This window comes from Papilio polytes, unplaced genomic scaffold (assembly GCF_000836215.1).
Source record: "Papilio polytes unplaced genomic scaffold, Ppol_1.0 DF824047.1, whole genome shotgun sequence".
NCBI classification, from domain to species: Eukaryota; Metazoa; Arthropoda; class Insecta; order Lepidoptera; family Papilionidae; genus Papilio; species Papilio polytes.
In genome coordinates, this window is record NW_013525157.1 from 6646557 (window position 1) to 6662447 (window position 15891).

General features: G+C 31.5%; 2 protein-coding genes across 2 annotated transcripts; both read right to left on the reverse strand.

Moving 5' to 3' along the window:
- Positions 1-1680: 1680 nt before the first annotated feature.
- LOC106100384 (proton-coupled amino acid transporter 1-like) lies at positions 1681-6661 on the reverse strand. The gene is made up of 8 exons (XM_013279212.1): positions 5982-6661; positions 5278-5428; positions 4474-4595; positions 4113-4197; positions 3534-3778; positions 2771-2983; positions 2319-2488; positions 1681-1931 (listed from the first exon to the last, which is right to left on the reverse strand). The coding sequence occupies exons 1-8, from the start codon at positions 6050-6052 to the stop codon at positions 1681-1683; spliced, it is 1308 nt and encodes a 435-aa protein (XP_013134666.1). The 5' UTR covers positions 6053-6661.
- Positions 6662-6758: 97 nt separating this feature from the next.
- On the reverse strand, positions 6759-14898 carry LOC106100813 (proton-coupled amino acid transporter 4-like). Its single transcript, XM_013279859.1, has 8 exons — positions 14570-14898; positions 11863-12013; positions 11500-11621; positions 10313-10397; positions 9924-10168; positions 9189-9401; positions 8435-8604; positions 6759-7276 (listed from the first exon to the last, which is right to left on the reverse strand). The coding sequence occupies exons 1-8, from the start codon at positions 14644-14646 to the stop codon at positions 7026-7028; spliced, it is 1314 nt and encodes a 437-aa protein (XP_013135313.1). The 5' UTR covers positions 14647-14898; the 3' UTR covers positions 6759-7025.
- Between the last annotated feature and the right edge of the window lie 993 nt (positions 14899-15891).

Below are 15891 nucleotides of genomic sequence, written 5' to 3' on the forward strand. Positions count from 1 at the left end.
CGTTTGGACATGTTACGCGACGAGACGATGAGAATATAAACCAGACAGTGTTAAGATTGAATGTGGATGGCTACAAAAATAGAGCAAGACCGAAAATAAGGATGAATTGTGTGAAAGAGGATATGCTTAAGAAGGGAGTGGATGCAGATATAACGGGTGATAGAAATGGACAAGCAGCACATACTGTGTCCACCCTCCGTAGGGATAAGGGTAAGTTGATGATGAGATAACCTATCACGTAGAATTAATTTACTAATATGGAGGACTTACAAACTTTTAATTTCAGAGAAAGTCCTGTTTTGGTTTTAGAGAAAACTTCGAAGAAAAAACAGAGGGAGATAAAGTTAAAAGTTTACAGAAAAATAGACACAACAATAACAAGCAGACACTTTTTAACGTCTTTCTTACCAGGACTGTTATTGCCGATTTAACGGTCACTGGGTTAAGTTCCACTGGTCTAGCTAGAATTATGTAATGTGTTTGAAAGAAAGACGCAATTGTCTCGGTATTGATTTACATGACTCAACACTGTTTGTAAATGAATCTCAATGAATCTTGAGTGTAATTATTTATTGCTGTTTGAATACTACGATGGGAAATATTTAAATTATGCAAAATGGTGACTTAATGTCTCAAGTTTCGGTACATTATTGAATGTTACGTTTTTTTAGAATTGGGACTACTTAAATGTTAAAATTGATTGAATGATTCATTACTTCTTGTTTTATTTCATTTTCTTATTATCTATACAAATGTTATAAAGAGGAAAGAATTGTATTTTTGTGTATTGAATAAATTAAAAAATACAGGGCCGATTTCAAAAATTCTTTCATCATCAAAAAGCTACGTTATCGGTGAGAAACACAGGCTCTATTTTTAATTGTTATTTTTTAACTTCACACGGACGAAGTCGCAAGCAACAGCTAGAGAAGTAGATAAAGTTAATATAGAAATTGGTACAGTAATAATAGTACCGGTAGATACAAATTAAAGAAATAAACTTCTGTTTAATCGTTTATTTTTTTATTATGTTCCACTAGTATTAATGTAGTATTTATGGTTATTGGTATGCGTTCCCATTTTCACATTCCGTGCTGGAAGTCGGGCAAATAATTAATTGCAGTTCTTGCTCGTTAGCCTTCGTGCGCTTTTCAAACGCTATTTCAAACAACTTATCAAATTTTCCAGATAACATCGTATTGCAGGACAAGTTGCTTGCATCCTGGTGGTATGATTAATTAGCCCGACACAAATATGACAAGCGTTTCTAAGTTAATCTTGTGTTTTAAAGGTATGTTAAATATGTATTTAAGTTACTAGTCTGTTTCATAGTTTTTGCTACTAGTTGAGTTCTTGATTTCACACAAATTGTTCTAATTTAAATCATTGTGTGTCTTAACTTGTCTTTAGAAAATACATTTTAAATTCAAAGACGCCTAGTATTTTTCAATAGCAATTTAGCATCGCAACTTTAATATTTAAAATCTTATGTGTATGTTTCTGGTATAAATTCATGACGTAGAATGTAGATTACACATAAAAAAATAACGGCCTGAATAGATTTTTTTGTCTATTAATTCGATGGAAAGATATTAAAGCTAAGCACCTTTTGTTTTTTTACCGAAATGCTGAAAAATGTAGGCGTTGTAATAAAACGTTTAATAGTTCACAAATGTTGTTTTATTCCATTTTACTATTAAGTTTTTCGATTATATCAAATACAGTAACAGTGCAGCCTGAAACTAAACTGCCTAATCCGAACAGAACTATCAAAATGTTCTTCCATAATATCCAGTTGTATTTCCCAAGGTTCTCCCATCGGAAGACCGTCTCAATGATGCCAGGTATAATCAAACCGAGAATGGAATAGAAAAATGCTCCAACGATGTTGATAATCTGCTCCAACATTGGTAACGCTATACCTATACCACCTGAAAGAATTAACCATTAAAAACCAATAAAACATTGATTTTTTAAAACAATTGAAATGTATATAACACTGATCTCTATAAGTAGATAGGTCATCATTTGGTAATTAAAACTTTTACTCCGTTCCGAGTTAATCACGCTTGTTGTTGTTATTGACAGTTAATTTAACTCTAATATTGGTTTGAATCCACACCACCGTCACCAAATGCAACCATCTGCTCAAAAAAGGCATCATTCTTATACCCTGTCTATTTAAACAGGCCAGTGGTTAATAGCATTTCTTTCCTTCATTTGTTTTGAATTATTATATCAAGGAGCGAAAGCCATGACTGTATGTTATTTAACAAGTTTCGAGAAGTGGAAACTTATCAGCTAAGTATGATTTATACCTGAAAAGCAGACAACAGCAATCCTTGCAACCACTTGTGTGATCGACCTGTAATTCTCTTTTATATGAGGCTCCGTGTACTTTGTAAATATATCCAAAACCACGTAGAAGTGCAGTGGGTACGTGAACAGAATAGACAGCGCTATAAACACCTTCGCACAAATTGCAGGCCTGTGAAATAATAATTTAAAATCAGTAAGAATACATAATAAAAATTGAAAACCGTGAAACGCCAAAAAACTCATAGTTAAGGACATAAATATAATATAGATGGCGACTATTGTCGAGAACTTTATCTTAACACAAGTTTACAGCTTAGTTGGAATGTTTAAGAAATAGTAAATAATTTAAATAGTAATACAACTATTTCTACTAACTTCCACAAACTTATTACTTAACAATAATTAAAAATATTTTAAAGTTATGAAAGGAATATTATCTCTTAATTATTACCAATCATCAATAGGTAGATTCAATGTGATTGATCCTCTGAGAGCATCGCCATATCTGAAGTATCCGAACAAACCCAATGTAGTGTACAACAACATGATGAGTGTCATAGCAATGACCAACACTCCAGGACAGCCGAGGAAGTGTTGAGGTTTCTTCATTGAATTCTCTACTGGCATCACTACACCCATGCCTTCCATTGCGAAAATTACTGTACTGTAAACAAATGTGTGAATCTTTAGTATTTTACTGTCAAAATGTTAAAAATACTATCAATATTGAGGACATTAGCAATGGTTCCAATGATATTCAGTAAGAATAAAGGCAAAAGGTTTTACAGTAATTAGATGTAAGCGAATTAAAACAGGTTTAATAGTAATCTATTAAATAATAATAAATGACTGGAAACTTAACTAGACAGTTGATATAATTTAACATAATTATTGCGAAAGCGAATCCAAGATATGAAGTATAATTTTCATAAATGTTATTCTAATTTATTGCATACTTTGAATAATTGAGATAATGCATGAAATAAGGTTATGAAAATTACAATAAATTTAATTAAGTCACAATACATTATTACGCTATCTATCTAATATTACACTTTTAAAGTTCTTTTCGTATTATGACGACATTCCTAATGCTTGTGCAAATAGCAATAGCTTAATATGACATTTTATCAGGCGCTATTATTTACTTCAAAGATCTGTCAATCTAACAAGATAAGAATAAGTGTTAGTAATTTTTTTTTATGTTTACTTACGAGAGAAACGCAGGAAATCTGGCGCCATCTCCGACTAGTTTCTTATCAGCAAAGTTTATTTCATCTTTGAATATATAGTACAAGCAAATAGCAAATGTGGCGATTAGCAAAATGTTGGCTAGCAAAGAGAAAGGCGCTAACCATTTTAGATATCTGATTTGGCACATCAAACATAATGGAACGAGTATAATCAAACAATAATATTCTACAGGCAAGTCTACGGTTGTGACGTATCGGTCGAAAATCTGAAAAAAAAACTTCGTTATATTTATTCTTTTACAGAGTCATATAGAATCAATAATCACACTAATATTATAAATGCGAAAGTTTAGATGGATGGATAGATGGATGTTTGTTAAAGTTTGTAGCCTAAACGGCTGAACGGATTTCGATGAAATTTGGCATAGACATAGAGGATAGTCTGAAAGAAAACATAGGCTATTCTTTTTTGTTTTTTTTTATGCCACGCGGACGGAGTCGCGGACGAAAGCTAGTTCAATTATAAAACTTTTTACTCCATGTATCAACCATCTAAATAAATCTTTAATAAACAATTTTATAATTCGGATTTATACATACTTGTTTAATGGAATCTGCAATAAGTACCGTAAATATACAACAAACTCCGACATACGTAAACACCAATGAAAACTCCGCAAATATGCTGAAAAAACATCGATTAAGATAAATATTCATCTTTATTGAATTAATTTTAATTCAAACGTTTTATTATTAGCAACGTATATTTACATACGTCATATCACTCTTTGAATATTCAGACTTTGGCTTTACTAAAAATCTTAATAATTACATGTCAAAAATATAAAACGATGTTTCCATTATAAAGAAAAAATGCTGTCTGCTACTGATAAATTCCGAGTTCTCATTACTTTTTTATACTAACTTTTTTATATAAATTACAATTTAACCAATGGATTACCTCGCCCAATTAGCGTACGGTCGAATTTGTTTCGGACCAACTTCGAAAGCGACTTTACAAGTTTCAGCATATCCCAGCAAAGGCTTTCTCACAACACGACAACAATCATGCGATGTCTGCACCTGGGGAATGATTATTTAATTATTTTAACCGATGTAATAGTAAGAAGTTATTAGAGGAATTTAGGAGTTTTCAAATTTATCTAGAATACCCAATCAATCAAATAATTATGCCTGATTGCCGTGTTACAATAACATTGTTACTCTAAATAGCTGAATTCAACAATAGATAGGGGTCATAGTCTTCTGGGGCAATTGATTTGTATCCATACTATTATAATAAAGCGTAAACACACACTTCTTTGTTACCTAAGATGTCAGCAATTACAGCATATTTTTGAATAATTCTTTTTTTAATAAAAAGCCCTACACTCACGTCACGCTTTAGGCTATATATTAAACTATGGGATAAATATTTTAGATAAAATCCCTAATGTGGGAAAGAGACCATCAGTTGCTGCCAACATCAAGGAAGCAAGATTGCCAAGGTTTGACATGTCATGTCATTTTGACATTTGCTATTGATAATTTGACAAACGTAAACAATAATATAAAATTTTCATAATTTCGTGCGAATGAAGCCGCACGGGAACAGCTAGTCATTTTATATATTAAGTTGTTAAACAACTTTTAATGTTGTATTTCCGAAATAATTCTATTGCCTTTGACTACAATCAGCATACAGAAAACTATAACGAATGATTAGTTACTACTACTTCATAATATAATTCACCACAATACTTACAAAAATATAAACGCAGTGGCAACAAATAAACGCTATGATGACTGTACAAACGATGCCCAGAGCCCATCCTGAGTTAGCAAACGCCAAAGGAATCGCGAGTAGACCCGAGCCTAGCGATGCTTTGATTAGATTTGCTAATGATCTTATATCTCTGAAATATTCAAATATAAATTAAGCACCAATAGCCAGTTCTGGACTAACGATATTGCTTTCGAGGGTTCGAATCCGGCCGATTGACTATTGTCGTAGATAATAATCCTAGCACAAGCCTAGACCTTACTTGGAATAATTAAAGGAAATACAAATAAATTAACCAAAATCTAGTAATTAAAAATAATAATGTCGATAATAAAAATGTCGAACTAATATTGTTAAGTGTGGTTGTATAACAATTATAAAAGTAGCAAATACAATTCCTGCTAAAGTGTCGATCAAAGATTACATTATTAATTAGAACAGGACGCATTGTTTTATATGGGTACACTATGATATATAGTTTCAAATTAATAAATAGAAATTACAAAGTAAATAACTAGCTATTTATATCTTCTGTTTTCTACGAATATTGGTTAAAAGTGAGGATGTCAGTTCGTCCAAAGTAAATTATTTCTGTCTATACTCATAAAGTTCAAAAAGCTTAGTGACAATATCTAATTTAATATTAAAGAGTCTACAATTTTTACTATAATTATTATCTAACTTACGAGTTTGGTTTCTTCACATTCCGATGTTCAAAAGGATTGTACTCCTGTTCTGTTGATTTTTTTATTTCCATTTTATTTCATCACAAGACACGATTACTAATTGTTTCTAAACGCACACTAAAACACGTAACATCAAATAAAATACCTAAAAAGTGTTGCAGTACTCAAGTTTACTTCAACATCAGTATTAATTTACATAGAATAATGTTTATGACTTTAATCGCGGCTGTTGAAGGTAGAACAAGATAAACGTCAGCATTGTGTAGCGTACATGTCAACAGCAAGGATTAAAAGTAAGTGTTTACATAAACGTAATACTTTCGAATATAATCCTTACCACTTAAAATATAAGGAATTAGTGTCAATTATTTCAAAGGAATTGAATATAGATAATTACATACATTTGCATTAACAAGTTCCTAGAACAAGGTAAGTTTTGGTGAAGTCTAAATTAACGCCAAATTCCTTATACTTTGCTAATAAGGGAAGTCCTAAGTGTAGATTGTAGAAGTACACTAAAGAATACCTATAGATTCAATACGACAGTTTAGATTTTAACCGGTAGGTTGTTTGCTAAAATTATTACTTAAGCATTGCGTAGGTTAAGATAAGAGGTTTCATGTGTAGCGATAAGAAACTTGATTTCTTTACTACTTCGTTAATATTCGGTTTTCTCGTCATATATTGAGGATCAAATAAATAAATTTTATATACATCAGTCTATTTAATACCTAGGTAGGGTCCTAATATTAAAAAATGAAAAACCTCTTTATTATATTTTTATTTAACTTGTATCTAAAATAAGTTATAACTTACTAAAATAAGTTAAAAAAATGTAATTAAAATCTTCCATGCTTTACATCACGTCTACACTTTGTAAGCTGTATTCATATTTCACTGAGCACTCGTATATTGGAAATTAATTTCTGTTTCCAGTTGTTATAGAAAACTAAGATAATGTTATCACAATATTTGTCTTAAGTAACGCTTAATTATACTTCCTTAAGGTATACACTTAAAGCTTACGAGATTCATTTCTAAATTCTAGACAGTTTTTCTTTTTAATATTTCAATAATATCGAGTACGGTGACTGTACAACCAGATATTAATGTACCAAAGCCGAATAATATAATTATCAAATTCTTCCATAGGACCCATTTAAATTTGCCGAGTTTCTCCCATCGGAAGACCGTCTCCAAAGTGGCTGGAATTATGAGGCCGAGTATCGAATAGAAGCAAGCACCCACGATGTTTATAATCTGCTCCAGTAAAGGTAAGGCAATACCGATTCCAACTGAAAACAAATGTTGCTTTGTAACAATTATAGAACTTTGAACTGTTGTGATTTTTCAATCAGCTGATCATAGCGCTTGTATTTGTACCAAAACAACGGGAGCTAAAACCTATTTTGGTAAGAAAGCCTTATCTCACGAACTTTATATTTGTAACGCTGTATCCGGGTGTGACGCTGTTGCAATCAGGTCTGCCAGGAAATATGTTCAGTAACTTTTTTTTGCTTACTGGACCAGACAACTACTGTATTTAATTATAATCTTTAGAAACAATTGCTCATCTATGTTCCAGTTGTTTTCACAGTTTTTAATTATTTTTAACATCATTGCTAGGAACGGTTCCACCGTAAGGAAGTAAACGTAACATTTTGATTGAGAGGGAAAGTTTTTTTTATCATTTACATACTAATAAGATATACACTGATATATCGTAATTTTGAGAACTGGTTTATTTTGAATCTAGTAAAAGTGATACTCAAATAAAAAAGGTAATAAAAAAGATAGTCATTAGAGAGATACCTTATGTCTGTGAAAATACTTCATTTTTATAAAGTTTTTATCTAATATTTTGGAAATCAAAGTCTAATCAACCATAAAAATGCAATTAAAAGTAAAAAAACAGCTCTTTCTTGAACGCTTATCATTTTACTGTAGGCAATATACGTTTTTGTTTTAAACCTTGTCACAAAAAAAGATCAATAAATATCGTTTACGTAAGCAAGATCTAACCAAACTACGATTATTGACGTCTAATATTCAATTTTACAGTCATTAAATAATTCTAGCTATTCAAAAAACCGGTATCGATAAAGATTTGTATGTCGTAAGGTAGCGATTAAATTTAAATTAACATTTATAAAGACATTAATTTTTATTCTCTGAATTTCATTTACTATTTTGTAAATGTAAATAAAAATGGTTTAATAATTAAAAAAAGAATTCGTGAACGGATTGACTGATAAAAATTAAGTTACCAGAAAACTAGTAGAGTAAAAAGTTAATGGGCCGATAATTTGATCGGGTTGGACTCTCAAGTCACAAACATATAAGAGTAAAACAAAATGTGCACATCCATACATGTTCATACTGATTAAGCGCCTGATGAAACTATCTGCCAAAAAGTGGTAAAGCGTGCGGAGGCTCGTAGGAAAAGTCCTTACCACAAAATCCAACGCCCACAATTCTGGCGAACACCTCGGTCACGTTGCGATAATCGTCTTTGATGTATCGATCGGTGTGTTTTTTGAAAATATCAAACACAACGTAGAACTGAAGTGGGTAGGTGAAGAAAATAGATAAAGCAATGAAAGCTTTGGCACAAATTGCGGGCCTGAAATAGAAGTTAGTTGTTTTGATTACATATTTATACTAAACAAACTCAAAAAGTATTTAGTATAACCTCAAAATTAGTTTTATTTTAGATTTCCCACATTTGCCTATCCCACCACTGGCTGATAGAGATATAGATAGAGGCTCAAATAGCTTAAAATGACGTCACTGTCAGACAAGAGAACAATATCAGACATTTCCATCACATATTTTAAACGTTCGATTGTTATCAGACAGTTTACAATTTGGTAGGACACGCCCTAACTGTCGCTAAGATGTTAAATCGTTTCCTATTCTTTAGTGTAGATTTTAAAATCATAAGATGGTTACTTATATTTACTTAGGGTCGTCTTTATTAACCACTTTAATTTAACTTATTAAAACTTTCGTGAGACATTATACTATATTATTTATAACACGGCTAAAACTCACGTGGGAACTTTCGGTGTAGGCACCGACCAGTTTCGAACCCGTAGGGGGTCCTTCTTCAGGGTGAGTGGATGCCGGCTTTATTCGCTATCGCGTCGCGACGGTCACTGTCCGACTCAGTGACGTGTTATAAATAATACACTTTAATTTAGTTACCAATCATCCATAGGTAGATTTAATGTAATCGATCCTCTAAGGACATCTCCGTATCTGAAGTATCCGAATAAGCCGAGAGTACTATAGAAGAATACGATAGCTGTCATGGCGACAACGAGCACGCTTGGACAGCCGAGGAAGTGCTGGGGTTTCTTCATTGCGTTCTCTACCGGCATCACAACGCCTATGCCTTCCATTGCGAATATTACAGTCCTGAAACATAGACGTTTTTTTTATATTAGAAAGTGGTAAATAAAGAAGCCATATGATTTTCCGTTATCCATACACATCTGCAATATGTTAATAAGTAGCAGATACGTTGATTATATCCATTAGAAGAAATGTAATATATTCATTTTTTATGTGTTATAATTAGTTATTCTTAGAAAATATACACTCCTCATTGTTCTCATCCCTTCTCATTTTTTTATAAGAATAGGATTGAAGAAGGAAGAGCAGTATTCATAGACATCTAAAATGTTAATGTTTCCGTTTATTACAAACCTAATTTAAAGAGCTGTTTGTGCAAATATGAAAAATATACAATGTAGCTGCGTATATAAAACAAACATTTTTTTATAATAAAAGGGGCAAACGAGCCGCGTGAACACCGAGGTGGTCAACGACGCCCATGGACATCCGTAACACCAAAGGAACTACAGATGCGTTGCCGGCCTTTGTTCAAATATTTAGAAACACGGTACAAGGTCGCAATAATTAAATTATTTCACTTACGATACAAACGCTGGGAACCTCCATGGATCGCCGGCTATCCTTTTATCGGCTAAAGTGATTTCGCTGCCGAAGATATAGTACAAGCAGATCAAATACGTCAACATAAGAAATATGTTAGCCAGAAATGAGAATACCGCAAGCCATTTTAGATATCTAACCTGACAGAGTACGCATATGGGACCTAAAATGATAAGGCAGTAATATTCTACTGGTAAAATTACAGACGGAACATATCTATCGATCAGCTGAAACCAAAGAAAAGATTAATTAATAACAAGTAATTTATAATTTCATTAATTAATTATTCTAGGTACATTAATTAATGCATTAAATAATTGTATTTAATTTATTGATTAATCAAATAAAAGTAATTACATATGATAACTCACTTGTTTAATAGAATCTGATATGAGCACGCTGTAAATACAACATACACCAACATATGTCGCGACCAAAGCGAATTCACTAAATATTCTGAAACAAAAGACGATTTGATTAAAATAATTTAAGTTAGTACTCTAATGAGGTTCAAGTAAATGTAATGTAAATACACATGATAATATTTCTAAACTTCGTATACTTATACTTATGTATACACGCTTTAGGCTATACATTTTTACGCTATTAAACTTAGGGGGTAAATAACATAGAAAAATACCTTCATGTGGGGAAATGGACCATAAACTACAAACTGCCAATATTACGGAAGAAAGATTACTATGGTAAAGGTAATTTTGAAATTTGAAATTGAGAATATGACAAATATAAACATAACACAAAGTTTTTATAATTCTATGCGGATGAAGCCGCACGTTAACAGCTAGTTTGTTTATAAGTTTTCTTTGAGATTTTAGAAAATTTATTGTCTACTAGCTGTTCCCGTGCGGCTTTATCCGCATGAATTTATGAAAAAATTTTTTTTGTTTGCATTCGTCAAATTAGCAAATGTCAAAATGACATGACATGACAAACCTTGACAATCTTGCTTCCTTGCTGTTGGCAGCAACTTATGGTTTCATTCCCACATTAGGGTTTTTATCCAAAATATTTACCCTCTAAGTTTAATGGCGTGAAATATATAGCCTAAAGCGTGACGTAAGTGTAGGGCTTTTATTAAAAAAAGAGTTATTTGAAAATATCCTGTGATTGCTAATATCTTAGGTAACAAAGAAGTGTGTGTTTATGCTTTATTATATTAGTATAGATTCAGAAAAATGTCTGTCTGCTCAGCTCCGATAGCGTTTATGACATTTTAATATGTCTTTTATTTTTAAGATCGTCTTATATTTTGCAAACAAATTCGGAAGCGGCCAAACCACTCAGCTTAATTTCACAAAATGTTATCGTCATTCCTCTCTCTTATCTTAAATATCACACTTACATTTGCATTTTTAATTTTAATATCCTTTTTTTTATTTGATTACGATCGCATTTTACATTCTTATGAAGTAAAAGATCTCGTTTGTAAATGCCATGTCTATCTTATATCGCTTTTAATGTGTAAACAACTGGCTACTTAATTACTGTTTCCGCTAGTCTTTTGTTATTAAAAAAAGAAAAAGCTGAAGCTACTTACTTGGCAAAATTCGCAAAAGGTCTAATTTTTTTCGGTCCATTTATAAATACACTTTCAGCGGTCTCTGCGTAACCGAGTAAAGGTTTTCGTTCCAATTTGCAACAGCCTCGTGAAGTTTTTACCTGGAAAAAATAGTTCGAATTTTAAAAATGATTTCACAGCAAACACAGTAGAAAATCATTTGATTTAAATCAATACGTTTTATACCTACAGGTGCAAATCATGTATTTTAGTAATATCAAGAGATAATTTTGCGTTGAAAATCAAGTTGCCAAGCTGTATTAATTCAAGGTAAAATCTAGTATTTTCTGACTCAATTTTCCTGATGTAATATTAAATAATAATATTTAAAATGTTGTTTACCAGTATGTGCACACAGTGTCCACAGATGATGCCAATAATTATAGTGCCGACTATACCGACGCCCCATCCCGCGTTCGCGAACGCCAAGGGACCAGCTAAAAGTCCTGAACCTAAAGAGGCTTTGATTAGGTTTGTAGTCGATCTTACATCTCTGAAACAAGGATTTAATAACTTTGATACGATAAAATAACTGCGAAATTAAATTGATGATTGCTTTTTGTTCGTAATCATAAATATAATATATGCTAGAGTTTGGATGTTTGGTAGTACGTATATCCAATATGTATCTCGATGAAGTAAGCCACAGATGTAGTTTAAAAGAATACACATGACGTCACTGGCACTAGTTAAAACAAAATAATCAGCTACATTTTTTTTAAATAAAAATTTTCTCTAATGTTTTTGTTATCTTTTCCACATTAAAATTAATTATGTCATTAACTATAGAATAACTATAAAATCTTCAGTTCACATATTAATATATCGATTCATGTTAGTTTATTTTATATAGGTTATCAAGACAGATTAATACAACAATATGTGTTTCGAAAGGTTTTTGTTTTAGTCATGGTAACTAATGGCAAACCTTGGCCTCGTTCAACTCATAAAGTTGTCAGAAATAAATGAATCTGATTTAATATGGTCATAGATCCGGAAAGGTTAGACCGACTTTGACGGGAATTTAACGGGCATGTAGCATATGAAGCACGTTAAATCCGCACTAAACGTTGTGGGCAACTACTAGTGTAGAATACAGTGTAAGAGCGGGTGCACACCTTTAACTAAACTATCGCACAACTGTTAAGCGATTGTCGATTGTTTCGCAGCCAATTCAACTGCTTAGTTGCACAACTAAAAATCGAGTAGTGTGCGCATCTCTATATAAGCTTATGGGAATCCAAGCAAGACTAAACAGTTGTAGAATAGTTTCGTTTCAGATGTGAGTACGCTCTAAGAAAAAAGTTACTGATTTCAAAACGAAATCACAGTTCTTGTTACAAAACAATATACTAAATTGTTTTTTTAACGACCCAACTTATGTCATTTTGGCTATTGGAATAGTTTAATATTGTCTATTATTATTTAAATGCCCAATTATGTTGTTATTTATAGGTCCTAATTTGTAACAGTTTGGATAATGAAGAATTCAATACATTTTACTAATTAGGTACGTAAGACGTTTGTCACCAATCTTTAAATATTAATAACGATTACTTTGAGACACAGGCTCCTCTTAGTCATTTATGTCGCTTAGTGAAGATTTCTTTATTCAATGTTAAACGTCTTGCATGTCTTGAAATGCCTTCGCTGCGGTGTCAACGAGCTGTCTCAATACCTATGTGTATTCGTTTTACCTCAAGACAGTTTTTTCTTGTGGCTTTATGCCGCCCTCTTGTACCCCTGACATGTTGGGATCAGATACTTTGGGCACCATTCACAAAATTACATCTAATATTACTAATATAATTTTAAGTCAGTTGGATATTCGAATATATTGAATACGTCAGCTTATATCTCCCCACTGAGGGGCAAGGATCTTACGCCAGTTTGTGTGACTAGGTCATAGTTGACCACGCTGGTCCAGTGCGGTTTTGTACGTATTGCGTAATATTTAAGCTCAAGGATGTTAATGAAAATACCTGTTTTAAACAATCTTGCTTGCAATAATTACAATGTACGTGAAGGTCGTTTTTTGTTTTGTAAATAATGAATAATTGAGCACGTTGTATATCAAATTACTCTAAAAATTTCGAGATACGATATCAGATTGAATTCTTTGTCGTCTTTATACGTTTATTTTTATAAATATGATGCGTAATTGTATTATTAACGTGGGAAACGAATTATGCGTTTTTCCATGAATTATTAAATTTTGATTGAATTTTTATTCAAATGGATGCCAACTTATTTTTTTTAAACAGTCTTATTATGAAAAATACTATTAAAAATTTTCTTGATACGTTTATTATTACAACGGATTTATTATTATAGAATAATGTATCAGATTTATGTCTCCTGTTAAGTGATCATCAAAAAGAGCAATACTGGAACTGCAGTACCTACAAAGTCTACAATCTATAATTTAATTATATACTCTTAGAGAAAGGAAAACAAGTTGTCTCAAGGACGTTTCATTAAATACGCCTGAGACGTATAAAGAAAAATCTTAATATGTAAGATTTTTCTCGTCAATAAAAGTAAAATAATGCATACGTATCGCTGGCTTTATTGTTTAATCGTAAATTATATTTACGCCAGGGATTAAATGAGATGTAGTTTTAAGTTTTTTTCTCACTTGATATATTGCCCAAACTATTTGCTTATCGCGACACTTTTATAACTATAAAACGTAATTGCTAAGACCTGTTTTTAGACTAATTTTATCAGCACATTCAGTTACGTTTAGAATTTCGCAACAAATAAGTATATTTTATTAAGTATTTGTTAAAAACATATGTTTTCTATTTATTTATTTATTTTTTTTTAATCTTACTTAGGTAAAGGGGATTTTTGTTTCTATTTATTTAGAAACTAAAAGGCTTGTATTCATGGCAGCAGAATAATACAATATATAGAATACCTTTCGAAAATTTTGTCAATAATAAATTTCATTTAATATTTTTTGCAAATAGCCTAATGTACCTGAGGAAATATTGTACTCAAAATGCTATAAATCAATAAATAATAAAAAAACATCAACACTTACGAACTTGGTTTTTCCACTTTCCGATGTTCGAATGGATTGTAATCCGGTTTTATATCATCTGTTTTATTGTCACACATTTTAAATCGTAATCCTTAGAGAACCGAATGAAGGTAACAAAATTAACGTCTACCTGTCACCGCAATTCGCAATACAGTATTTACTTGGAGTCATCTGCGTTGAACGTCAGAATTTTAAGTGGATGTATATAATTTACTTCAAGACGTTTGTCGCTTTACGGTCATACCTCCAAGGTAGCCTTCCGCGAGAAAATTATAACGACAATTTATATAACTTAAGGTATTAAGATAAAACTGATAAGAAAATCACGCTCAAGTGTTATTTGCTTCGGAATGCCGCTTTGTTATAACGCAAACAATCTCAATCATGAGGGTATTAGCGTTACATGAGGCCTTTATCTTAACATGCGATATATTAGAGAATAAACTAAATTTTGTTCTATAAACAGGTAACATTTTAATATAAAAATTCCTATGGACAATGTTTGTAATCTTGGTTTAAAAGTCTTTTTAAAATATAAGGTAAATTATTCTATCAATGCCTATGATGTAATTCTTGGTTTAAAAAGATTGCCGTTCCACTTTAGACATACCGATAGTTTTTTTTACGGATTTTAAAGCAATGGAAAAACAACCTAGTATGTTGACGTTTTTACTACTTCTGTGAGTAGTTAAAATCATAATTTCATAACCAATGAAATTCTTAATTAGTAATCACGTACGCACATTCCGAGTTTAAATGAATGTAGAATGAAATAGCGTAAAAAACAGACAAAAATAGAATTAAAGTCTACAATTTTTTTTTTAATTTTGCATGTTTTCAAAATTCACCAATGTAAACGCCCTGGGTCTTTTAAAAGGATAATAATAAATCTCTAAACTACTATAAATATATTACTACTAAACAACTTTGTAAATAAAATAAAATTGACATTAATAAAACCTAACATAAAAGAAACCACAACAATTTATTTATTTACAATGTTTCAAATAACCTATTCTTTGTTGAAACCTATTTATTAGTTGAACATCGTGGTAGAACAATAATTTTAAAATGAACATTGATCTCGGTGTCTACTGTTTACTACAAAACTTTGTAGACAAACTGCGATAATAGTGCGATACCAATTACTTTACCTGGCCAGATAAGTTTGTTGAACTATTACGTTTCGTGTTCAATTAATTGAACTTCGTATTAATGTTGATTGATGGCTTCACGATGAATTGACAGATTCGAAGTGTCCATTTCAAGATAATTATGTTGACAAATGTAATCAACGAAATCGTGTATTGGTGTGGAATGCT

Excerpts from the sequence above, each read along its gene's own strand:
- LOC106100384 (XM_013279212.1), bottom strand. The coding sequence starts at position 6,052 with ATGGAAATAAAAAAATCAACAGAACAGGAGTACAATCCTTTTGAACAT. Across the intron at positions 4,596-5,277 it reads GCCACTGCGTTTATATTTTT|GTGCAGACATCGCATGATTG; the intron begins GTAAGTATTGTG and ends ATCATTCCCCAG. Across the intron at positions 2,489-2,770 it reads AATCTACCTATTGATGATTG|GCCTGCAATTTGTGCGAAGG; the intron begins GTAATAATTAAG and ends ATTATTTCACAG.
- LOC106100813 (XM_013279859.1), bottom strand. The coding sequence starts at position 14,646 with ATGTGTGACAATAAAACAGATGATATAAAACCGGATTACAATCCATTC. Across the intron at positions 10,398-11,499 it reads CCTTTTGCGAATTTTGCCAA|AATATTTAGTGAATTCGCTT; the intron begins GTAAGTAGCTTC and ends CTTTTGTTTCAG. Across the intron at positions 10,169-10,312 it reads TATCAGATTCTATTAAACAA|CTGATCGATAGATATGTTCC; the intron begins GTGAGTTATCAT and ends CTTTGGTTTCAG.